This window comes from Rhinoderma darwinii, chromosome 10, assembly GCF_050947455.1.
Source record: "Rhinoderma darwinii isolate aRhiDar2 chromosome 10, aRhiDar2.hap1, whole genome shotgun sequence".
Classification (NCBI taxonomy): domain Eukaryota; kingdom Metazoa; phylum Chordata; class Amphibia; order Anura; family Rhinodermatidae; genus Rhinoderma; species Rhinoderma darwinii.
In genome coordinates, this window is record NC_134696.1 from 66,280,549 (window position 1) to 66,308,010 (window position 27,462).

The 27,462-nt window shown below is 42.3% G+C and overlaps 1 protein-coding gene across 2 annotated transcripts in view; it reads left to right on the forward strand.

Moving 5' to 3' along the window:
- The window catches only part of LOC142662106 (C-Jun-amino-terminal kinase-interacting protein 3-like), a 381,524-nt gene that overhangs the window by 110,471 nt on the left and 243,591 nt on the right, over positions 1-27,462 (forward strand). For both annotated transcript variants that reach the window (XM_075840017.1, XM_075840018.1), the window contains exon 5: positions 23,382-23,454. In XM_075840017.1, coding sequence (XP_075696132.1) covers positions 23,382-23,454 — 73 coding nt within the window. The remainder of the gene's footprint in view (positions 1-23,381; positions 23,455-27,462) is intronic.

Below are 27,462 nucleotides of genomic sequence, written 5' to 3' on the forward strand. Positions count from 1 at the left end.
GTCCCTGATCATAATAGCAACATAACCTGTATCCCTGATTATAATCGCACAATACACTATGTCCCCGATTATAATAGCACCATACACTGTGTCCCACTCACACACACAGTGCTCTCTGTAGATAGAGCCCCCTGTAGATAGTGTCCCCCCCCCATATATCCCCCTGTAGATAGTAGATATTCAGGAAAACAGCAGCACAGCCACAAAAAATTCTTCAGTGTGAAAGGACAACTCCCCAAACATGGGTGGTGCATGCAGCAAAGAATCCCAGGTCTAAGGGAGACCATCAATATGCAATCAAAGAAAGGAACTGCCGCACTCAAGATAATCCAAAGATAATTGAAAGCATCTTGATAAAGACCCATTTATGGGTTGAAACGTTGCAAGTGTTTGTATGCTTGGTGAATAAATCAAATACACTTATTTGGATTACCTTGAGAGCTGCAGTTCCTTTCTTCGATTGCCCCCGTAGATAGTACCCATATATAGCCCCCCTGTAGATTATGCCCCACATATAGCCCGCCTGTAAATAGCGCTCTACAGATAGTGGCCCACATATAGCGCCCCCTTTATATATTGCCCCACATATAGCTCCACCTGTAGATGGTGGCCCACATATATCCCCCTGTAGATAGTGCCCCACATATAGGCCCCTGTGGATTGCGCTCTACATCTAGCCCCCCTGTAGATAGCACTCTACGGATAGCCCCCTGTATATAGTGCACACATATAGCCCCCCCTGTATATAGTGCCCCACATATAGCGCCCCCTGTATATAGTGCCCCACATATAGTGCCCCCTGTATATATTGCCACACATATAGCACCCCCTGTATATAGTGCCCCACATGTAGCCACCTGTAGATCATGGCCTACATATAGCCCCCTTTGTATATAGTGCCCCACATATAGCCCCCTATAGATTGTGCCCCACATATAGCTCCCCCATACATCATGTCACTCACACTTTTGAGTGAAAAAAAACAACTTTACATACTCACCTTGATCCCGTCACGTGCCGTCCTGTGTCAATGCAGACCTGCTCTCTTTTGAGCAGGTCTGCTGGGGCTGAACGACGCAAGCAGCGTGATGTCATTACACTGATTGCGTCATTGAAAGGCGCTGATTGGCACGGCAGAATGACTTGCCCTGTCAATCAACGCCTTTCAACAACGGAAGCGGCGTTGAAAACGGCTGATTAATGAAGCAAGTCATTCTGCCCTACCAATGAGCATCGGAACGTGCCCAGCCATTCAGCCCTTATGCATGTAATTATATCTGCGTCCTATAGACAGAGGTACAATTAGTGCAGGAGGGGGTGGTGGCGGCTGGTTTTAGTTGTGCCGCTGCCCCCTCAGACAGGCAGCAGGCCGCCCTGTGTGGCTTGGCCAGTGCGGTCATGGTGGGGACAGCGGCAATGGTTGCAGTGGGCCTGGGACCACCGCCCCCTGCCCACCCAGCCCCCCACTCTCCCCCGCTAGCTACGTTACTGGCTTGGACCACATCTACATTCAACCAATTCAGTATATTAATTGATGTGTTAACAGCACTGGCGTCGGCTACATCAGCTGCTTTCTTCTGTTGTATATACAGAGCTAAAGAACCCATTTAGTAACTCTGCCTTCTCTTAATCCCCTGTGACCAATTCCCCATTACCACTATCTAGGGGTCCTACATGTTCAGACCTTGGCTTTTTTGCATTTATGTACTTGAAGAATTTTTGGGGGATTGGTTTTGCGATCTTTGACCACCTGCCTTTCATTTTGTATTTTTGCTTATTTTATATATATATATATATATATATATATATATATATATATATATATATATTTTTTTTTTTTACAAATTTCATTAAGCTCTTTATAATTTACAAAGGCTACAGCTGTACCCTCAGATTTGTATTTTTCAAATGCCCTTTTTTTGTCATGTATTGCCCTTTTTACAGCAGGTGTAAGCCATGTGAGGTGTAATTTTATTAGTTTATACTTGTTGCCTTTAGGAATAAATGTTGCACTATAATTATCCAAAGTGGAGTTTGCTTTAGTCAAAAAAACGGAAACCTGACGGAACGGAGCCTGAGCACAACTGATGCTATAACAAAACCAATTGAAATCAATGTTTTTTTTACTGAAATGTTTATTCCCTTTCTTGTGGTCCTTAGTTATGAGCTTAGGCTTCGTTCACATCTGCGTCGGGCTTCCGTTCATGGGTTCCATTAGACCTTTCCGTTAGGGGAAAAAATAGCGCAGTCAACTGCGCTATTGATTCCACCCAAAAAATGGAAACCTTACGGAACTGAGACAAACGGATACCACAGCTTTTCGTTTGCATTACCGTTGATTTCAATGCTTCCGTTGCAAATGGTTTCCATTTGTCTCCGTTCCGTAAGGTTTCAGTTTTTTGGGTGGACTCAATGCTTCCGTTGCAAATGGTTTCCATTTGTCTCCGTTCCGTAAGGTTTCCGTTTTTTGGGTGGAATCAATAGCGTATTGTGTATTCTAGAAGTATTATTTAGAGAAATGCTGCAAAAATGAAACCTTCGTTAAGCCCCACAGGGCTAAGAGTGCCTAAGTGGTGAATCCACCGTGCCTCTTCTTGCATGAGTTTGCGGTCAAGATTTCCAGCTCTTGGGCCCAACTTGATCTGAGTAGTGCCCCAAAATTGTAGTGAGCGAATATTGTGTGGATCGAACATGTCTGGATAAGGGTGTATCTTCCTTTTTGTTGATGGTACTAAAATGTTTGGAGATTCTTCTCAATTCCTGGACAGTTTTGCCCATGTATAATTTTGGACAAGGGCATTTTGCTATGTAGACAACTCCACTGCTTTGGCAGTTGATAAATTGTTTAATCTTATAAACTTTGTTGTCTAAGGGATTACAAAAACTTTTTACAGTGGGCATGGATGGACAGAAGGAACATCTCCCAAAGGGGTGAGAGCCTATGACTGGTGATTTTAGCCAGCATTTGGATGCTGATGAGGATTGAGAATAAGGACTGTGCACAAGATAGTCACGTAAGTTCCTACCTCTTCGATAGGGAATATTAGGGGTGGTAGAAATTGCATCACTGAGGTCCGAATCTGCCCGAAGAATAGGCCAATATTTCTGTACAATTTTTGTAACCTGATTGGAACAGGCATCAAAGGTGCCAATGCATCTGACAATGGGTGAGGGTTGAGTGGATTTAGGGCTTGGTCCAACCGCAGAAAGGGTTTGAGGAATTTGGCGACTGTTCATGTAGAAGGTCTCCTCGATCTGTCACCCTGGCATAGGCTCTGTGTAAACATTTTTTCGGGTAGCCACGCGCAAGGAATTTGGAGAATAGACCATCACATTTAATTTTAAAAGATTGCTCATCAGAGCAATTTCTCCTTGCCCTCAAGTATTGTCCTATTGGGATTCCCCTCTTTAGGGAGGGAGGAAGTTGACTTCCCCAATGTAGGAAACTGTTCGTGAAGGTGGGTTTGCGAGAAATGTTGGTATTGACACCACCATCAGGATCCAGAGAGATTCTAAGGTCCAGAAAAGAAATCTCGGTATGATGTATTTCATAGGTAAATTTCATACTGATTTATATTATTGTTGAGTATGGACATGAAGTCAGTAAATAAAGAGGAATCCCTATCCCAAAGAAAAAGAATATCAATATACCTCCCTCAAAATAAAATGTGACGTGTAAAAAAAAAGAAGAAGGAAATAATCTGTGAAAACAATAGTGTCTTCCCACCACCCTAAAAATAAATTTGTGGTTGCACAGGTTGTGCCCATGGCTGTGCCCTTCAATTGATGGTAAAACTTTTTATCAAAAATAAAATAATTGTATGTTAACAAAAAACTAAGATGTGACAACACAAATTTATTGTACATCTGAAATGGAGTATCTTTGGCGCTCAAAAAATAAGTGACAGCAGTGAGACAAATTTTGTGCTGAATGTTGGTATATAGGGACTCCACGTCAATACTAGCAATCATACTAGTTGGAGTAACATGAATGTCCTGTATCTTGGTGATGGTGTCCTTAGTGTCCCGCAAATATGAAGGCAAGGATGTGACAAAAGACTAAAGCATTTCGTCAACATACAGACTAATACCCTGTGTGAGGTTATCATTCCCAGACACAATGGGCCTGCCAGAGACCGGGCGAGAGGCCTTGTGGATCTTTGGTAATGCGTAGAACGTAGCAATTGTAGGGCATGGATTAAACAAACACTTAAATTCTTCCTGTGAGATGATATTTTGTCTCTTGGCCTCAATGAGAAGAAGGCGTATTTCTGCCAAAAATGAGACTTGGATTTTTGTCAAGGATAACATATGTAGTCGTGTCCTCAAGTAGTCTATGGACCATATGGACATAGTCCCCCTCGTCCATAACCGCAATATTACCTCTCTTATCGGATGGTTTCAGAATAAGCTGTTCATTTTGGCACATTTCGTCCAATGCCAATCTCTTTCTCACTGAGGTTACTCAAATCCCTAGCTCTATCAGGTTTAAGTTTCCGTAGTTGGGAAATAGGGTTTTCTGCCGGTTGGTATCCATTTAGTATATATGTTGTTATAGTGCCCGCCAACTACCAGGGTCTTTTCTCCATTATTGTGCATTTAGCGCTGGGTTAATAACCCTTGCTTTGACCCTGTTCCCACTGTGGAACTTTTCATACACCTGTTGTATATAAGTAATGGCAGGCTTTCTGTCTAAAAAACCTAATTCAGATAGTTTATCTGCAGAAGTGGCCTATGTTTTCTCCACTGACCATATTCCTTTACATCAATTTGACATTTAAACAGCCTTTAGGGATTTACAAAAAACTTACCAAAAATAAGTTCGATCATTCTGGGAGATAGCCAGTCTTGTGACATAAATCCAACAGCAGATCGTATACAGAGGTCTACGTATTAACATAACCCCAAATTCTTACCGTGGTGATGTAGAATTTAAGGGATGGGAAGAACTTTTAACAGCGGATGCTTAAGTATATTTTGGAATTTGAAAAAATAGACTTCAATAAAAATACTTTACAATTGGAAAAATAAATTGGGGATATACAAATATTTAATTCCCTAACAGAATTCAACAAGAATAAATTACAAAAAAATATTGAAAAATTACGGGGTGACATTAACCCCTTCCCACTCCTGGACGTACTATTAGGTCATGGTAGCTGTATCGTTCACACTCCATGACCTAATAGTACGTCTCAGGAGTAACAGCCGTTTCGGCCGTCCTCCCGACACATACAGGAGCTGTGACAGCTGCTGTCTCGTACAGCAGCTGTGACAGCTCCTACAGCGGGGACCGATCGCTGTGTCCCCGTTGATTAACCCCTGAAAAGCCGTGTTCAATAGAGAACGCGGCTTTTTAGGGGTTAAGCTGCCATCGCCGGCCTGCTACACGATAGCGGCCGGCGATGGTGACTATGGCAACCGGACACCAAACAATGGCGTCCGGCTATGCCATAGACGGAAGCCTAGTGGGTCCTGACAATGTCAGGATCCACTATGCTTGCTGTCAGTGAGTAGCTGACAGTTCTAATACACTGCACTACGCATGTAGTTCAGTGTATTAGATTAGCGATCAGGGCCTCCTGCCCTCAAGTCCCCTAGTGGGACAAAGTAAAAAAGTTAAAAAAAAGTTAAAAAAAGATGTGTAAAAATAAGAAAATAAAAGATTTAAAAGAAATAAAAGTAAAAATCCCCCCTTTTCCCTTATCAGTCCTTTATTATTAATAAAAATATATAAACAGACAAACTATACATAATTGGTATCGCCGCGTCCGTAACGGCCTGAACTACAAAATTATTTCGTTATTTATCCCGCACGGTGAACGCCGTAAAAGAAAATAATAATAAACCGTACCAGAATCACAATTCTTTGGTCACTTCACCTCCCAAAAAATGGAATAAAAAGAGATCAAAAAGTCGCATGTACCTAAAAAAACAATAGTAGAATTGCTGTTTTTTAGTCGCCACGCCAATATAGAATAAAGACTGATCAAAAAGTCGCATGCACCCCATGAAAACTACAATGAATTCTTCAAGGTGTCTAGTTTCCAAAATGGGGTCACTTTTGGGGGGTTTCCACTGTTTTGGCACCACAAGACCTCTTCAAACCGGACATGGTGCCTAATAAAAAGGAGGGCTCAAAATCCACTAGGTTCTCCTTTTCTTCGGAGGCCGGTGCTTCAGTCCATTACCGCACTAGGGCCACATGTGGGACATTTCTCAAAACGGCAGAATCTGAGCAATAAATATTAGGTTGCGTTTCTCTGGTAAAACCTTTTGTGTTATAAAAAAAAATGGTATAAAAAGGATTTTCAGACAAAAAAAAAATGTCAATTTCACCTCTACTTTGCTCTAAATTCCCGTGAAACACCTAAAGGGTTCATAAACTTTCTAAATGCTGTTGTGAATACTTTGAGGGTTCTAGTTTCTAAAATGGGGTGTTTCATAGGGGCTTCTAATATATGGGCCCCTCAAAGCAACTTCAGAACTGAACTGGAACCTAAAAAAATAAATAAATTAGGCAATACTTCGCTTCTTAAATTATACTGATAATGAGCCGTGCCCACCCCGAGATTACCCCAGTTTTGAACATTTGTATAAATGGAGACCCCTATTAGACAGTTTCAGTGCCCGGTTTTGCCAAGCATTCACCCCCGAGAAGTGTATTTCTATTGATGAGTTCCTGGTACATTTTAAAGGGAGGCTTCAATTCCGCCAGTACCTGCCGGGTAAGAGGGCAAGGTATGGCGTGAAGATGTATAAGCTGTGCGAGAGCGCTTCAGGGTATACCTACAAATTTAGGATGTATGAAAGGAAGGACACCAGTGCTCAGCCCCCAGAATGCCCCCCCCCCTCCCTGGCAAAAACTGTGTGTGATTTGGTGTACCCACTGCTGGACCAGGGTTACCACCTCGACCTGGATAATTTTTATACCAGTGTCCCACTCTTCAACTTCCTCGCTTCCAGTCATGTGGCACTGCTAGAAGAAATCTGAGAGGCCTCCCTAAGACTCTGCTGGGGCAAACACTCAGAAGGGGTGAGAGCAGGGCACAATCCAGCAGCAACATATTGTGTGTCACGTACAAGGACAAGAGAGATGCCACACCAGTACCCATGTACCAGTGCAGAGACCCCCAAACCAGACTGCATCCTGGACTACAATAGGTACATGGGAGGGGTGGACTTGTCAGATCAAGTCCTGAAGCCCTACAGCTCCATGCGGTGTGGTATAAGAAGCTGGCCGTGCACATCATACAGATGGCATTGTACAATGTGTACGTGCTACATTGATGTACAGGCCAGACGGGAAATTTCCTGGAATTTCAAGAGGTGGTTATCAAGAAACGAATTTTTAGGGACCAAGAAGGGGGGGGGCACCCAGTACTTCTGGAGGCGAGGCCACACGCATAGTACCAGGGCAACACTTTCCAGGAGAAGTTCCCCAAACTGGCAATAAAGGAAATAGTCAAAAGAGGTACAAAGTCTGCTATAAGAGGGGAATAAGGAAGGACACAATATATCAATGTGACACGTGTCCCGAAAAACTAAGGCTCCATATGAAAGAGTGCTTCAAAATGTATCATACATCCCTTGATTTTTAATCTACCCCAGTTTTACTTACCCTGATGTACTCCGCACTGCTTATCCCCCCTCGTCTTTCCCCACCGAGCCCTGCTGCGTGCCTAGGCAACTGATTACAGCCACATGTAGGGTATTGACGTACCCATGAGAACCCACATTACAGTTTATGGGGGGTATGTCTCCGGTCAAAATGCTCACTACACCTCTAGATGAATGCCTCAAGGGTGTAGTTTTTAAAACGGGGTCACTTCTTGGGGGTTTCAACTGTACTGGTACCTCAGGGGCTTCTGCATACATGACTTAGCACCAAAAAATCCCCAGTAGGCCAAATGGTGGTCCTTTCCTTCTGAGCCCTCCCATGGGCCCAAACGGCAGTTTATCACCACAAATGGGGTACTGCCGCACTCAGGACAAATTGGGCAACAGCATGGGGTATTTTATTTCTTGTGAAAATAATAAATTTTCAGCCAAAACTACATATTATTGAAAAAAACTATTTTTGTTTTAATTCCCAGCCCAATTCAAATAAGTTCTGTGAAAAAACTGTGTGGTCAAAATGGTCACAACACCGATAAATGAATTCCTTGAGGGGTGTAGTTTCCAAAATGGGGTCACTTCTAGTGGGTTTCCATTGCTTTGATACCTCTGGGGCTCTGCAAATGCGACATGGCACCCGAAAACCAATCCAGCAAAATCTGGACTCCAACAAACACATAGTGCTCCTTTCCTTCTGAGCCCTCCCATGGGCCCAAACGGCAGTTTATCACCATAAATTGGGTATTGCTGCACTCAGGACAAATTGGGCAACAAAATGGAGTACTTTATTTCTTGTGAAAATAAGAAATTTTTGCGCTAAAACGACATATCATTGGAAAAAATAATTTTTTTTAAAATTCCCAGCCCAATTCAAATACGTTCTGTGTAGAAACTATGGGGTCTAAATAGTGACATTACCCATAAATGAATTGTTTGAAGGGTGTAGTTTCCAAAAATGGGCCACTTTTGGTGGGTTTCCATTGCTTTGATACCTCTGGGGCTCTGCAAATGGGACATGGCACCCGAAAACCAATCCAGCAAAATTTGGACTCCAACAAACACATAGCGCTCCTTTCCTTCTGAGCCCTCCCATGGGCCCAAACGTCAGTTTATCACCACAAATGGGGTATTGCCGCACTCAGGACAAATTGGGCAACAAAATGGGGTATTTTGTTCCCTGTGAAAATAGGAAATTTTGATCACAAATTACATCTTATTGGAAACATTTTTTTTTTAATTTCACAGCCCAATTCAAATAGGTGCTGTGAAACAACTGTGTGGTCAAAATGATAACAGCCACCATAAATGAATACCTTGAGGGGTGTAGTTTCCAAAATGGGGTCACTATTGGGAGATTCCTACTGTTTTGGCACCTCAACACCTCTTCAAACCTGGCATGCTGCCTAAAATATATTCTAATCAAAATGCACTAGGTGCTTCTTTGCTTCTGGGGCTTGTGTTTTAGTCCACGAGCGCACTAAAGCCACATGTGGGACATTTCTAAAAACTGCAGAATCTGGACAATACATATTTAGTAGTGTTTCTCTGGTAAAACCTTCCGTGTTACACAAAAAAAATTTAATAAAATTGAAATTCGGCAAGAAAAATGAAATTTGCAAATTTCACCTCCACTTTGCTTTAATTCCTGTGAAATGCCTGAAGGGTTAAAAAAAACTTTCTAAATGCTGTTTTGAATATTTTGAGGGGTCTAGTTTTTAAAATGGGGTGTTTTTATCGGGGTTTCTAATACATAGGCCCCTCAAAGCCACTTCAGAACTAAACAGGTACCTTAAAAAAAAGGCTTTTGAAATTTTCTTAAAAAAAAGAGACATTGCTGTTTATGTTCTAAGCCTTGTAACATCCAAGAAAAATAAAATTAATGTTCAAAAAACGATGCCAATCTAAAGTAGACATATGGGAAATGTGAACTAGTAACTATTTTGGGTGGTATAACCATCTGTTTTACAAGCAGATGCATTTAAATTCTGAAAAATTCTTTCTAAATTTTATCTACATTTTGCAATTTTTCACCAATAAACACTGAATATATCGACCAAATTTTACCACGAAGCCCAAAAGTGTCACGAGAAAACAGTCTCAGAATCGCTTGGATAGGTTTAAGCATTCCGACGTTATTACCACATAAAGTGAAATATGTCAGATTTCAAAAATGGGCTCTGAACCTTAAGGCCCAAATTAGGCTGCGTCCTTAAGGGGTTAAAGAAAGATAACATCGCAAGTATGTGAGGGATCGCAGAGATTTCGACACAGGTCAAGCATACACCTATAAAACCCGGGCATATCCTGTGCCAAGACGCACTACAATTACTACAGACTTTTCCGAATCTGATGTTTCGGGTACGGATGAGTCTACTAATTCTAGATTAGGCACCAAACGTAAAATTAAGAATAACAGATATAGTTTTTTGATAAAAAGTTTTACCATCAATTGAAGGGCCCAGCCATGGGCACAACCTGTGTACCCACTTATGCAAATTTATTTTTAGGGTGGTGGGAAGACACTATTGTTTTCACTGATGATTTACTTTTTTTACACATCATATGTTTATTTTGGGGGAGGTATATTGATGATATTCTTATTCTTTGGGATGGGGATTCCTCTTTATTTACTGACTTCATGTCTATACTCAACAATAATATAATCGGTATGAAATACATCATACCGAGATTTCTTTTCTGGACCTTAGAATCTCCCTGGATCCTGATGGTGGTGTCCATACCAACATTTCTCGCAAACCCACCGCCACGAACGGTTTCCTACATTGGGGAAGTCACCATCCTCCCTCCCTAAAGAGGGGAATCCCAATAGGACAATACTTGAGGGCAAGGAGAAATTGCTCTGATGAGCAATCTTTTAAAGTTGAATGTGATGGTCTGTTCTCCAAAATCCTTGCGTGTGGCTACCCGAAAAAATGTTTACACAGAGCATATGCCCACTGTAAAAAGTTTTTGTAATCCCTTAGACAACAAAGTTTACAAGATGAAACAATTTATCAACTGTCAAAGCAGTGGAGTTATCTACATAGCAAAATGCCCTTGTCTAAAATTATACGTGGGCAAAACTGTTCAGGAATTGAGGCGAAGAATCTCCAAACATTTTAGTACCATTAACAAAAAGGAAGATACACCATGTTTGATCCAGACATGATGGTAATATTCGCTCACTACAATTTTGGGGCATTACTAAGATCAAGTTGGACCCAAGAGCTGGAAATCTTGACCGCAAACTCATGCAAGAAGAGGCACGGTGGATTCACCGCTTGGGCACTCTTAGCCCTGTGGGACTCAACGAAGGTTTCATTTTTGCAGCATTTCTCTGAATACACAATATAATCTACTTACCTGGGTCTATATTTAGACATTTACCTGTTATTTTTCTAAATGAGAGGTTATAACTGATATATATTTATATCACTTATTTACCAGTTTACATTCACCTGAACCACTATACCTTGACTTTAGTAATATGACGGCAACCCTTCTTTGGTTTTCCTGGTTCATTTATTAATTTGTAAGTATAACATTTATTTCTCCATTTGATATGGACAGCCATGGTAGGTGCCATAGATGTAGGTACTAAGTCCATACATCAGCGCAGTAAGGATATACAATGCAGTTCTTTGTGATGCTTCACCTCTGCGCATGCCCTGGGAACGCTTTCATATATCCGTGCGCCTGTTCGGGGATCCACTTGGAGTTCGGCGTCTCTGTAATCCGCTGACGACTAGGTATCCTTTCTGCGCGTGCGCCCAAGATGCTGTCTCATTGGCAATCGTAGTGGTACCTTCATTGGTCCACCCGTGTGTCCTTTACACAGTGAAGGGCGCGACCGTCTTCACCGCCCTTATTGGCTGGACTTCCATATGATATGCATGTCCGGTCTACTTAATACCAGGAAATCCACAGCGCGCCGCCATTAGCCCCAGTATCCCTGAGGACGCTACATATGTAGCGAAACATGTCGTGGGAGGGGGGCTTTTTTGAATTTTAAAATGTGCTCTGTTGCTGGACTTATCTCTTTGTACAGTGTGATATAGCGTAGCGGTCTGCAGCCGCTGGCGCTTCCTACACGTACTTATTAGTGCTCTGTAACACATACTAAAGAAGCAGTGCTTCATAGTGTTACCTACCCAGCAACACGCATGGTCTATTTTAATAGAGGCATGTACTTTTGGGACAAGGATATAATATTACCACTTTACAAAGCATTAGTGAGACCTCATCTAGAATATGCAGTTTAGTTCTGGGCTCCAGTTCAAATAAAGGATGCCCTGGAGTTGGAAAAAATACAAAGAAGAGCAACTAAGCTAATAAGAGGCATGGAGAATCTAAGTTATGAGGAAAGATTAAAATAATTAAACCTATTTAGTCTTGAAAAGAGACGGCTGAGGGGGGACATGATTAACTTATATAAATATATGAATGGCACATACAAAAAATATGGTGAAATCCTGTTCCATGTAAAACCCCCTCAAACAGCAAGGGGGCACTTCCTCCGTCTGGAAAATAAAAGGTTCAGTCTGCAGAGGCGACAAGCCTTCTTTACTGTGAGAACGGTGAATCTATGGAATAGTCTACAACAGGAGCTGGTCACAGTAGCTAGAGTAGATGTCTTTAAAAAAGGCTTAGATAATTTCCTAGAACGAAAAACTATCAGCTCCTATGTCAATGTGTTGAAATTTTTCAGTTCCCTCTTCCCATCCCTTGGTTGAACTTGATGGACATGTGTTTTTTTTCAACCGTACTATGTAACTATATTGATATGTTCCTCCAGTGCCAAGGCCTTTAGCTCCCCCATTTTAGCCTTCTAGATTTTGGGCATTTGTGAACATACACTTAAAGTTGCCTTCCAATTTTTTTTAAATTCAGTATCAGAAATGGCATTGTTTGAAATTATGTGGACATATTTATCTTCAATATTGAAGTGGATTTTCTTATCCTGTTGCATTATCCTCTCCCCATAATCCGTTTCTCCACCCACCAATATAGTCTGACCCCTCTCTAACCTATGTACGCCTTTATTTTCTCCATTGACCTCCCTCCTCAGCCCTAGTTTAAGTACTCCGGCACCCCAGCTATAATTCCCTCCCCCATCACAGCAAACCGCCTTCCATTCAGGTGAAAATCATCTGCAGAATACAGTTTGTACCCCAATGAAAAGTCAGCCCAGTGCTCTAGGAACCCAAAGCCTTCTCCCCTACACCAAAACTTAAGCCATGCATTAAACTCCCGGAGCTCCCGCTGTCTTTCCTGTGATGCACAATGTCACAGGCAGTATTCCTGAGAATACAACCTTGGATGTTCTTCCCTTCAGCTGGTAGCCTAGTTATTTTAAATTATTCTTAACCTCCACCACCTACCAAATATACGGTCATTGGTTCCCACATGGACCACGACCGCTGGATAATCACCAGCCTCTCCCAGTAATGTATCCACCGGTTCCACTGCATGCCGAACCTGACACCAATGAGACAGCAAACCATTCGGTTGAGGCGGTCTTGGCGACAAATTATTCTATCCGTCTTCCTGATTATAGAATCCCCTACAACTACTAATTGTCTTGCCATACCTGCATTACCATCCCACCAACTACTAGCTGGGCAGTTCTCCCGGCTGTTAGGAAGATCAGTATCCACTAGGGCTGCCATTTCTGAGAACGACACCCTCGCATCATCACCCAACTTGAGAATTTTGCTTGGAATACCAGAAACTGGATCGGCCTTCCTTTTCATGGACCCCTTTCTACTGCCCTTAACTACAATAATTAAGCTACTTGCCTGATCATGCTGACCCATGTCTTCACCCTTCAGGTCTACACTACTAACTGCTTGCTCAGTGAGCAGCATGCTCTGCTCAAGATTGTCTATCGCCCCCAGTGTTGCATTTTGCTGCTCCAGATCTCTAATGCGAGCTTCCAGGTGAACAACATGCTCACATCTGCCACAGAGGTATTCACCCTGGAACTCCGGCTCCAATCGTGCATACATATGGCAGACTGTGCATTGAAAAAAAAACCCTTCAATCTTGCTATCCATTATCCCAATTACAAAGAACAGTGAACAATTTTAAAAGAAAAAGAAAAGGAGAGTACTTACAGGGACTTTAACAACTTTCACTTCAGGTTTTTTTTAACTCCATTTATTAACAAGCCACTTGTCCAGCAAGCCCAGTGAGAGGCTTCTACAACTTATTTTAGTATATTTCTTACCAAACTGTGCAATCCTGTTATTTGTAATCTTAGTGAGAAAGTGACTTTCACTATACTTCTGCCACTCCAGATGCTTCCACAAATCCTGTGTTGGGTGCCCATGAAATGCAGGCAATTTTATATAGAATGTTTTTGAATAACGAAAAGTTGTTTGATCAGCATTCTGATGAAATATGTGGTATAATTTATAGACCCAAAATGGGAAAATCTAGTTTCATGTGGGTGGCTCAGAGGTTAGCACTAGACCAAAGGCTTGAATTCAATCCACCGGGCAACATATGCATGGAATTAGTGTGTTGTCCCTGTGTGTGTTTCCTCCATGTACTCTAGTTTTGCTCACATTCCAAAAGCATTCCTGGTTTAAATTAAGATTCTAATATTTGTGCAGCATTATGTGTTTAACCTGTAGAAAGCTCTCAACATAATGCCTCCTTTCTATGCTTCACATTTTTGGAAAAATGTGTCCAAAAACAAAAGTTAGTTAGCACCACCTGATAACCTGAAATAAATGGGCAGGTGCAAACCTGCTGGGACTGCAAGGCAAAAGCAAACAAATCGAAAGATTGGGATTACTAGAGAGGCGGCGCTGGAGCAGCAGGGTTTATACGAGTTGAGGTAACTTTTTTTTTTTTTATTTGATCACATTCTCTGCCTATAGCCAATTTATTTTTTGGGCTCTAGTAATACCCCTTTAACATTTTACCTGTACAACAAGAGACTCACTTCTTTAGTGCCTAGGCCTACAAAATGTACTCTGGGTAGGTAGGAACCAGGTTTGTTCTGCACTTATTTCTTAATTCACAAATAAAGTTTATTGTAAAACATCAGAAGTAAATACAGGGCATTGGAATGTGTAGACAACATGTCCACTGTAAGTATAAAATAACACAATAATTCAGTACAGTAAGTTCAGACATTTAGGACCGTGAAAGTTATCAAGTAAATGTCATACAAAATAATACAAAGCAAACAGAAAATTTGGTAAGTATACGGGTGTAGCCATCTTTAACGTGGTTCTGATAACTTGCTGCAGTGTGATATCACACGACAAAAGCCTTTGAAAAGTAGTTGAAAAAGTAAAGATAAGCGATTTAGCCATTATTTATTTAATGTGTTAAAAGTCAAGGTAAAGACGGCTACATCTGTGCATTCCTCAAATATTTGTGCACCTGCGTGTAGAGCCGATCACTGCCTAAGGCATAAAGAATTAACCCACTAACTAGAAACTCGAACAGTTTCAACAGGTATAGATGCATAAAAGTATAACCTAAACATATCCGCTAACATTCAGCGGAAGGTCAGGACCTTTTTTTATACCTTGTTGAAAGTGGAGGTCTATAATGTATACATGGAATGGAAGGGGGGCCAACTGGATATGGGCCAAATAGGAGCCAAGCCCACGGCAGCATACAAATTAAGGGCTTGGGGGCGAGCTAGAAATTCTGTATTGGGGGGGGAGCAGACAGTAGTAGGGGACTGCAGCCATCACAAATTTTGGTGAATTTGAGAGGACAGTTCCTATGTCGGAATAACCATTTCTTGTGGGGGTAACATACTACAAACTAGAGACAAACATTCTGCAAATGTAGGGGCACGACAGGACAGCCAAGTTTTGGCTAACAGCTTTTTGGCATAATATAATGTCTCCACAATAAATGTAATGATATGACTGGAGTCATATTCCGCAGGGTCAGGAGTGAATAGACAGGACTTTGGGCACAGTGGGACAGAGACCCCATCTCATCATTCGGAAATTTGATAACTTGATTCCAGAACCAGACTACCTTAGGGCAGGACCACATTAGATGATAAAAGGAAACTGAGGTAAGTCCACATTTAGGGCATTTGTCAGGGTAGTCAGGACGTAATCTATAAGTGGTATAATACGCCCTATGCAGTATTTAAAATTGAGTGAGTCGCTCATTATTATTGAATGATACAGATTTAGGGGAGGAGAGGGCTCTGTCCCATTCATCCTCAGTCAGTGGACCTACATCACCCTCCCATTTTACCCTCAGCAGGATGAGCATAGACTCTAAACTTGCCGGACAATTGGCTATAAAGATGAGAAATCAAGTGTTTAACAGGGGGATAAAGCAAAAAGTTAGGAAGTGGGAAGCTTGGGTACGTTAGTTCTCCGGGGCCTAGCTGAGTCTCCGGTGCATGTTTGACTCTCAAATAGGAGAACAGTTGGGAAGAGGGGAGAGCAAATTCCTCCTGCAGCTCTGGGAAGGTCTTAATACCAGAGTCAGAATATATATGGGAGAGATACCAAATACCATTCTTGTGACAGGGAATATCAAAGGAAAGCTGCAATAATTCTGGGAGAGCTTTACAGTGCCATAGAGGTGTGTGCCTAGTGATGCCAGTGGAGTAGAACATGCACTGGGAAACATCCGACACCAGTAGGGCCTGGTTCAGGATCGGGTGGTCACGTGAGTTTCCACCAGTATGCAGTCAGCCACAAAACAAGATATGCAAAGGGTGAGCATAATGGGCACTAAATGGGGAAATAATTAGGTTCTGTGCTCTCACACGCTCGGCCGCTCCCCATCTCGCCAGGTGAGACAACTGACCAGCTATATAGTACCATTTAACACTGGAAAAAGATACATCACCCTCATCCCATGGGGCATATATACACGCTGGCTAGCCACCCGAGACCTACCATTATTCCATACAAAGGAACTGAGAATACTTTCAATACGCTGTAATAAATGGGCTGGGAGGTATATGGGAAATTGCTGGACAATATAGTTTTTTATAGTTTTTAGGCATTAGGGTCCTTTTAACTAAGCGCACTCTTGCATCTGGCAATTTTGGTACGTTAAAAGGAAATCAATGGGGTGATGTTTAATGCCTAGAAATCTGTATACCAAGATATGTAAAAGAGGTGGACCAGAGGAGTGGGGTAGAGATCAGCGTGGTAACAGGGACTGATATATCTAAAATATGGGACTTAGAACAATTAATGGATAAACCAGACATTAAACCAAAATGTGTTATTATAGAAAGTACTATTTGCAGGTTGTTCTGCACTTATTAATAACAGCCTGGAACAGATGGGAGGAGTGCCTGATCAATTTGATCAAAATGTGTGCTAAGAACCAAAGTATACTTAATTTAACCCGTTGGTGACCGTCAATACGCCTTTTCTCGGCGGCCACTAATGGGCTTTATTCTGATGCATATGCCTTTTCACGGCGCTGCATCAGAATAAATAAACAGAGCAGGGAGCCGTTACCAGAGGTAGCTGAGGGCTGGGGGCGTCCCTGCTCGAACAGGTGAAATCTATATAAATATCGATCTCACCCGTTTAACTCCTCAGATGCGGCGCTCAATAGCGAGCGCCGCATCTGAGTGATTTTGAAGAGAGGGAGGGATCTCTCTCTAATCCCACCGACACCCAGCGATAAGATCGCCGAGTGTCTGTGTCTCCGATGGCAAAAATGAAAAACCCACTTTCTCCCCTTTGAAAATGCTTTACTATTAAAGAAACTAAATAAAGTTAAAAATGTACACATATTTGGTATCCCCACATCCGTAACGACCCCGCTTTTAGAGATATTACATTATTTAACCCGCACTGTGAACAGCGTAAAAAATAATTGCTGTATTTTGTGAACCCTGCCATAAAAAAATGTGATAAAAAGTGATCAAAAAGTCGCATCTACTCCAAAATAGTACGAATAAAAACTACAAGTCGTCCCGCAAAAATAAAACCCTCATACAACCGCATCGGCGAAAAAATCTAAAAGTTATTGCTCTTCAAATATGGAGACACAAAAACAAATAATTTTGAAAAATAAATAGTTTTTACTGTGTAAAAGTAGTAAAACATACAAAATGTATACATATTTGGTATCGTTGCAATCGTAACAACCCGCTGAGTAAAGTTAGTATGTTATTTATACCACAAGGTAAATGGAGTAGATTTCTGAAGCAAAAAAGAGTGGCAAAATTTCTGTTGTTTTTTTTTTTTTGTATACCCACCAAAAAACAGTTAATAAAAGTTAATCAATAAATTCTATGTACCTCAAAATGGTGCTATTAACCTCTTAGTGTCTAAGCCTGTTTTGGCCTTGTGGACACAGCCGATTTTTGCTAATATGACGTGTTACTTTATGTGGTAATAACTCCAGAATGCTTTTGCCTATCTAAGCGATTCTGAGTCTGTTTTCTCGTGACATGTTGTACTTTATGATACTGAAAAATGTTGTCGTTAAATTCAATATTTATTTGTAAAAAACACCAAAATATAGCGAAAATTTGCAAAAATCTTCATTTTTCTAAATAGTAATGTATCTGCTTGTAAAACAGATCGTAATACCACACAAAATATGTACTAGTTAACGTTTCCTATAGGTCTACTTTGTTTGCATCGTTTTTTGAACGTCCTTTTATTTTTCTAAGACGTTACAGGCTTAGAACTTTTCAAAAGGCAATTTTTTCAGGGACCAGTTCAGTTCTGAAGTGGCTTTGAGGGCCTTATATATTAGAAAGTCCCCATAAATTACCCCATTTTAAAAACTGCACACCTCAAAGTATTCAAAACAGCATTCAGAAATTATTTTAACCCTTTAGGCATTTCACAGGAAATAAAGCAATGTAGAGGTGAAATATACAAATTTCAATTTCTTTTTTTATGAAAATGTAATACACTTTTTTCTGTAACACAGAAGGTTTTACGAGAGAAACACAACTCAATACTTATTTCCCAGATTCTGCAGTTTTTAGAAATATCCCACATGTGGCCCTAGTGTGGTAATGGACTGAAACACAGGCCTCAGAAGCAAAGGAGCACCTGGTGGATTTTGGGGCCTCTATTTTATTAGAATACATTTTAGGCACCATGTCAGGTTTGAAGAGGTCTTGTGGTGCCAAACAGTGGAAACTCCCCAAAAGTGACCCCATTTTGGAAACTACACCCCTCAAGGAATTTTTCAAGAGGTATAGTTAGCATTTTTAGCCCACAGGTTTTTTGCTAAATTTATTGGAACTGGTCTGGGAAAATGAAAATCTACTTTTTTTCTGAAAAAACATACGATGTTCTAGTTTTTACAAGGAATATAGGAGAAAATACACCCCAACATTTGTGAAGCAATGGAAACTATACCCCTCAGGGTAATCATCTAGGTGTGTACTGAGCATTTTGATCCCACAGGTGTTTCATAGATTGTATTAGAATGAGGCAGTGAAAATGAAAAATTATTTTATTTAAAAAAAATATGTAGTTTTGCACCCAATTTTTTTTTTCACAAGGGGCAATAGGAGAAAAAAACAACACATAATTTGTTACCCAGTTTCTTCCGAGTACGGCAATACCCCATGTGTGACCCTAAACTGCTGTTTGGGCTCATGGCAGAGCTCAAAATGGAAGGAGTGCCATGTGGCTTTTAGAGCACAGATTTTTTCTGGACTGGTGTATGGGCGCCATGTCGCATTTGCAGAGCTCCCTTAGGTACCAGAGTAGAGTGTAAAACCATGAGAAGCAGGGGCGTAACTAGGAAAGACTGGGCCCCATAGCAAACTTTTGACTGGGGCCCCCCCTCCCCTGGGTGTCACACAACCCCCCCCCCCTTGTAGATAGTGCCTTTTTTACAGCCCCCCATGTAGATAACGCCATACAGCCCCCCCTCTGTAGATAGCGCCATACAGCCCCCTGCAGATAACGCCATACAGCCCCCCTGCAGAGAACACCATACAGCCCCCCCTGTAGAGAACACCATACAGCCCCCCCTGTAGAGAACACCATACAGCCCCCCCTGTAGAGAACACCATACAGCTCCCCCTGTAAGGAACGCCATACAGCCCCCCCTGTAGAGAACGCCATACAGCCCCCCCCTGTAGGGAACGCCATACAGCTCCCCCCCTGTAGGGAATGCCATACAGTCACCCCCCCTGTAGGGAACGCCATACAACGTTCCCCCCCTGTAGGGAACGCCATACAGCGTCCCCCCTCCCAAAAAAATGCGACCTACAGTGTGCCGTACAAGATACATGTATCCCCTATCCACAGGATCTCCACAGGATAGGGGATACATGTGTGATCGCTGGCAGCGATAGGGAGAACGGGGGGGGACTGAAAGTCCCCTGAACTTCTCCATCACAAACCTCTGACTTCCGGCGTCTGCGCAGCTCAATAAAAATGAAAGGAGCGCTGGTCACGCAAGCGCGACCGCCGCTCCATTCATTTCTACGGAGCTGCCGACACAGACCCCGGAAGTCCGAGGTTTGTGATGGAGAACTTCAGGGGACTTTCAGTCCCCCGTTCTCCCTATCGCTGGCAGTGATCACACATGTATCCCCTGTCCTGTGGAGATCCTGTGGAGAGGGGATACATGTCCTGTGGAGAGGATACATGTCCTGTGAAGATCCTGTGGAGAGGGGATACATGTCCTGTGGAGAGGATACATGTCCTGTGGAGAGGATACATGTCCTGTGGAGATCCTGTGGAGAGGATACATGTCCTGTGGAGATCCTGTGGAGAGGGGATACATGTCCTGTGGAGAGGGGATACATGTCCTGTGGAGAGGGGATACATGTCCTGTGGAGAGGGGATACATGTCCTGTGGAGAGGGGATACACGACCTGTGGAGAGGGGATACATGACCTGTGGAGAGGGGATACATGTCCTGTGGAGAGGGGATACATGTCCTGTGGAGAGGGGATACATGTCCTGTGGAGAGGGGGGGGGATACATGTATTTTGTTCTATTTTGCGCCTTCAGGACCAGACACCGTTTAGCCATTTTTAGCACATGTTAGTTAAATGGCTATAACTTTTTTATTTGTTGGGCTAATGACGTGATTTTTGCGACGTCTTTTCCGTAGACAATGCAGGTTTCATTTTTTTATCGTCTTTATACACACCTTTTTTGCTATTTTAGAATTTTTATTCATAAACTTTGAAAATAATAGTAAAAAAATAAGCTTTTTTACATTTCAGCAATTTTTTTTTTTTTGGTAATAACATAGTTTTACCCTAAAATAGACCTTTTATTTGTGATCGCCATTGTCTACCGTAAATTTTTATATATTACATGTCTATATTAGGGTAATTGGGTCAGCGCTAGCATTACAACAATGATTGGCGGGGGGGGGGAACGTTTTTTTTTGGGGTGGGTATTTTATGTGTATTTATTATTTACATTTTTTTTGCACTTTACTTTATTATTTTTTTATTACTATGGTCTGTCCCTCAAAGGTCAAAGAAGACCTTTGGGGAACTTTATATATTTTTTTTCTTTCTTTCACACCATGTCTTTCCACTGTAATTGGAGCTGCACAGCAGCCCCAGTTACAGGGGAAATCAGCCCTCTCATAGTGACGATTGTCACTAACTGGGCTGTGCTGGGTCTAGTTAGACCCAGCAGCAGCCTGCCACTAACGGCACCCGGCGATCATGTGACCAGTCACATGATCACCGGGAGGAATAGAGACAGCGCCGCTGCTGCTGTCTCTATTCCTATACACAGCGTTCATTGAACGCTGTGTACAAGTGATCGGAGAAGACAGAAGCAGCGAAAGCTGCTTCTATCCTCTCCTCAGGGTCCCCGGCAGTCACTGACTGCCGGAGACCCGACATTCAGCTGCCCGATCGCGCGGGCAGCAAGTTAAAACCCGAGCCGTAGAAAGTCTATGGCTCGGGTTTTAAGGACCCTGACCGCTGGCCGTAAAAATTCAGCCAGCGGTCGGGAACCAGTTAATGGCAGAGCGGGGAGATACCTCCCTGCTCTGCCGTAGTGTTCAGTGGCGTCCCGCTGTAGCAGCCATAGCGGCTGCTAGCGGAGCCTCCGGCCATGGTGGGGGCCCGTGCCGGCGGGCGACACGGGCCCCCTCATGCCGCGGGCCCCGTAGCAGCCGCTACTGCTGCTACGGCGGTAGTTACGCCACTGATGAGAAGTGACCCTATTTTGTAAACTACACCCCTCAAGGCATTTATCATTTGCCTGGACATATGACAGGGCTTAGGAGTGAAAGGCGCATGTGAGACCTATTTTGGTGATTTTCGCAACATTAGCCCACAATGGCAGGGCTATGGGGTCAAATAGTAAAACAAACCCCCAAGTAATGACCCCCATTTTGGAAACTGCACCCCTGAAGGCATTTTATTAAGGGGTGTAGTGAGCATTTTGACCACACAGGTTGTTGTTTTTTTTCTATTAGAAATGAATGCTCAGTGGATGGTGCAAAGTGAAAATTGCATTTCCACTGGTATATGCCATTTTAGTGCACAATATTTTGTGCCCAGTTTGTGCCACTGAAGACAAATACCTCAAACTGTTAAGCGTGTTCTCCCGGGTATGGCGATGCCATATATGTGGATGTAAACTGCTGCTTGGGCACGCTGCAGGGCTCAGAAGGGAGGGAGCGCCATTTGGCTTTTGGAGCGCAGATTTTGGTAGTGGTAGTTTTGTTTGGGGTTTTGTTGGTATTTCAGTTTATGATGTGGGGGCATATGTAATCTGTGCGGAGTACATCAGGGTATAATAAGAGGGTATAATAATTGGGTAAATAAATAATATTTCATAGATATGTGGCCGGTGTCGCACTGATAAATGGTGCCAGATCTTATCTGCTTTTGAACACTCTGCACATTTTGCATCGCCATATTCTGAGAGCCAGAACGTCTTTATTTTTTCTCCACGGGCTTATTTGTTGCGGGACAATCTGTAGATTTCATTGGTACCATTTTGGGGTACATGTAGACAAACAGCTCACTCCTGCGCCCGTGGCCACCATCGTGGTTGCCGACAGGCTACAAGACACTTTGATGCATCGATCGCGTTGATCGATGCATCTAAGGAGTTAATCGGCCAGATCGGAGCCTAGCTCCGGTCCTGGCCGTTGCAGAGGGGTGTCGGACAGCTGATTACTTGCGGTGATAGCGCTGGCTCCGCTTCTGAGCCAGCGCCATCACATACACCACGTCATGGAGCTGTGATTGGTCAGTCTTCTTTGACTGACCAATCACAGCGATCGCCAGCAGGAGACCGCTGTGATTGGTCCCCTGCCGTCTTACTGTGCCGATGAACTGTCATAAACAGTTGACGGCACAGTTCTGTCACCTTCTCCTTTGACAGGGTGACCGTTTTAGCCAGGACGCGCTGGTACGTCCCGGTGCCTTAAAGCACTTCAATATAGGACGTACCGGTGCGTCCTGGTGCGGTAAGGGGTTAAAAAAAATACAACACCTTATACACCTATGTAGATGCAAAAATAAAAAAGTTATAGCTCTTGGAATGCGACGATGGAAAAACGTAAAAAATGGCTTGGTCATTAAGGTTTAAAATAGGCTAGTCATTAATGGGTTAAAATAATGGTAAATCTAGTGCTGCTACATCTTTGTTTGTTTTTGTTGGCATCCCAGGAAAATAGATCTAGTTTTCATGTTTGTGCATATGAGCAAAGGAAAGTACATTGTGAACATCAAGACACCCTTGTATGATCACACATGGAACAGTTTTTTTCTGTGAAATAGACCTTTAACCAAAAAAATAACATTACATTATAATTTCATTTGTTCATTTTAGAGAAAAGAAGATACTGCTGCTAGATTTCCAGAACGTCCCATCATCTTTAGAAAGTGTCGTCGATGGTGAAAAAGTAAGTGAAATTGAAATTTTAGATTTGGTTTTAGCAACCTTGTAGCCATTTTGACCTAATTAATGTTCAACTCTACCCAAGTCTCTTACTTTTCCTAAAGTCATAATCCAAGGAGTGCAGGGAGCCAATGAATGATGTGTTTTTTTGGCAGTGACCTCACTGGAGAATTGCGGGACTGATACTAAGGGAACAAGATAATCACACGTGAATTTCTAAAAGCAAACTACCAGGGTACAACAACCACATGTTAGACATGGAAAATACAAAAAATAAAAGGAAACAAATAGGAACTGTAAAATTATTGTAACATAACTTAAACAGTGTCATGATTTTTTTTTAAATAATTTGTGTTTTTATTTAATAAAATATTATTGACTTTATTAAATTTTTCACACACACAGTTTTTTTTATTTACACTTTCTTATTGTACTGGGGGCTGCCATGTTTTATTTCATCTGTGTATGTGTCTCTTAACGATACATACACAGATGGAATACGGCAGCACAGTGCATAGGACACAATGAACGGGAGCCGTTCATTGAATCTGCTATCTGGCTCTGTACTGTGCAGCCGCAGTTCAGAGCCACACAGCAGAGAAGCTGCTTTGTAGGTAGATAGCTGGCAAGGTGAGGTGATAGCAGGTAAAGTGTGTGTGTCTCTGGCTGTCCCTCTCTCTCACAGACCCTGGCTCTCGTGACCCCCGGCTGTCGTCGTCCCCCCCCCGACGGGCTGCTCCCACGGTGGGCCCCCCGTCTACTGTGAAAGAGACTGTCAGCAAGATTGTATGGGGCCGCTGGAGGAGACTGTCAGCAAGATTGGGTGGGGATTTTGGAGGAGACGGTCAGCAAGATTGTATGGGGACGCTGGAGGAGACTGTCAGCAAGATTGGGTGGGGATTTTGGAGGAGACTGTCAGCAGGATTGTATGGTGAAGCTGGAGGAGACTGTCAGCAGGATGGAGGGATAAAGACATTTAGCAGGAGAAAAACAAATACGCCGTGTGAACCTGTCAACTGAAAAGTCATTCACTTTACTTTCATCATTCTAAGGGTATGTTCACACAGTGTTTTCAGACGTTTTTTGGGCCGTAAACGTCCCGAAAAACGTCTGAATAATCGGAAGCAGAATGCCTACAAACATCTGGCTATTGGTTTCAATGGGAAATACGGCGTTCTGTTCCAACGGGGCGTTGAAGAAAAAAAAATACTGCAAAAAACGTAAAAAATATAATAGAAATAAGTAACTTAAAAAAAAAAAAAGGTTTCATTCGCGACACATTCCCTTTAAAGGGGTTTTCCCATGAGAGACATTTATGATATATCCACAGCATATGTCATAAATGTCAGATCGATACGTGTCCCACCTCTGGGACCCGCACCGATTTGTTCAACCGCTCTGTGTTTTGGCTTAATGAGGTGAATTGCGACCACAAAAAAGGTTATATCGTGGTGAGTTACGTAAATGGCGTAGCTCGCTGTGCTACGCTTTTTCCGTAAGTCCCATATAACAGAATGGTAGTTATAGAAACCGTGTAGCTTGCAAGCTACGCTGCTTCCATAACTGCCATTCACTACTATGGGAGTTACGGAAACAGCGTAGCTCAGCAAGCTGCGCTGTTTTTGTAACTCCCGACCATATAACAAGGAAGTGGCTGCGAGTCAGCGAAATCAGACAAAGCTAGAACGGGGTTTAGGGGGCCCCATTTTAGAGATAGATAGGTGCAGGTCCCAGAGAGACTTTGTCCCTGAGGTTAGCATGTACAGATGTAGTCGTCTTTATCTTGACTTTCAACGCATTATATAAACAATGGCTAGATCTCTTATCTTGACTTTTCAATGTTTTTTGTTGTGTGATATCAGGCTGCAGCAAGTTACCAGAATCAAGTTAAAGATTGCTACATCCGTACACCAGGAAAGCTCCAGACGTACAGTATATGCTTAAAGTGTCCAAATATGTTACAATTAGCCCGACAGAGGTCAAGAGTGTCCTTTTTTGCTATCCATTGGGCCGATATACATTGGTATACCGCTAAAAATAGACACAGACCTACGTTTAACATTACTATAACTCACACCAACGCCTGCATGCATAAATAAGTTTTAGACATTATGGGGGAGATGTTTGAAAACTAGCACAAGGAAAAGTAATGTAGTTGCCCATAGTAACAAATCTGTTTATGCCTGTATTATAATGCACACAGGTACAGTATATCCACATATATAATATACACTATATGGGAATATACACTGTACCCGTGTGGATTATATATATATATATATATCTATATACTGTACCTGTGCGTAATATAAATGGGTATATACTATACATAGTGTCAGAGGTACAAGTATATACATATAAAGTGGGTGCCCGGTGTCAGGTCTTTGTGTTAGCAGTGTTGGAATGATCTGGGAACAGGAGGGAGTATATATTTTTTTTATTTAATTTTTTTATAATTTTTTTATTTATTTAACTGCCCAATGGGAGGGGTGGGTGGATAGTCTAGTTGGGTTGTGGCAAGGTATGGACCCAGCATGGGCCTTTACCTTTCTACACCCCATAGAATTAAATCTACGCCAGCCATTCTTCTGACGTAAATTGTAATAAATTTGTTGGACCGCGGTGGTCACGCTCTTTACCAGAGGTCACGCCCCTTTACAGCAAGGCAAGTGTAATTTCGCGAGATTACGCTGTAAACTCAGTTAAAACGAGATTACGCTTGCTGTGCTGTACACCTCACACAAACGTTAGCAAAGTGTCAGGATTCTGAATAGACATCATGTCCTGGCTGGTAGTGATGTCTATTCACTGTCAGGACACTTGAGTAACATTAATGTGTGTGTATGTGGCTGCACATAGTGATCTAGTAAGATCACTATGTGCTCTGTAAATGAATGGAGAGAAGTGTATAACGCTGATTGGTCAGCGTCATACGCTTCTCTCCACAACGCCCACTTTTTAAAAAAGTAAAACACGCCCAGTTATTCATTAAGAAACTCATGAGCATAAAGCTAAAATAGGTCATAACTACGTCAAAAATGATAGTTTTTCTAAATAAAAAACACTGCTGTAATCTACATTACAGCGCCGATCACATTATGTACAAGATAGGGCACTTATAATGTGGTGACAGAGCCTCTTTATGTTTTGTTTTAAGCAAGTGAAATGCATGCTCAGTCGGGTTGAGATCTGCTGATTGACTTGGCCATTGCAGAATATTCCAGTTCTTTGCCTTAAAAAACTCCTGGGTTGTTTTCGCAGTATGTTTTGGGTCATTGTCCATCTGGACGTCGCTGCACAGTACAATCAACCTTGCTGCATTTGAATGAATCTGAGCAGAAAGTATATCCCCGAACACTTCAGAATTCATCCGGCTGCTTCTGTCTTCAGTCACATCATCAATAAACACTGGTGACCCAGCGCCTTTGGCAGGCATGCATGCCCATGCCATCACACTGCCTCCACCATGTTTTACAGAGGATGTGGTGTGATCATTAGCCGTTCCAAGCCTTCTCCATACTTTCTTACTCCCATCATTCTGGTACAGGTTGATCTTGGTTTCATCTGTCCAAAGAAAGCTGTTCCCGTACTGGGCTGGCTTCTTTACATGTTGTTTGGCAAAGTCTAATCTGGCCTTTGTGTTTTTGAGGCTGATTAATGGTTTGCACCTTGTGTTGAACCCCCTGTATTTGCTCTCATGAAGTCTTCTCTTTATGGTAGACTTAGATACTGATACACCTACTTCCAGGAGAGTGTTCTTCACTTGGGTAGATGTTGTGAAGGGGTTTTTCTTCACCATGGAAGGGATTCTGCGATCATCCACCACTGTTGTCTTCCGTGGACGTCCAGGCTTTTTGGAGTTCACGAGATAACCAGTGCACTCTTTTTTTTTTTTTCAAGAATGTATCAAACTGTTGGTTTGGCCACTCCTAACATTTGTACTATCTCTCTGATGAATTTCTTAAATTTTTTTCAGCCTAATGATGGTCTGTTTCACTTGCATTGAGAGATC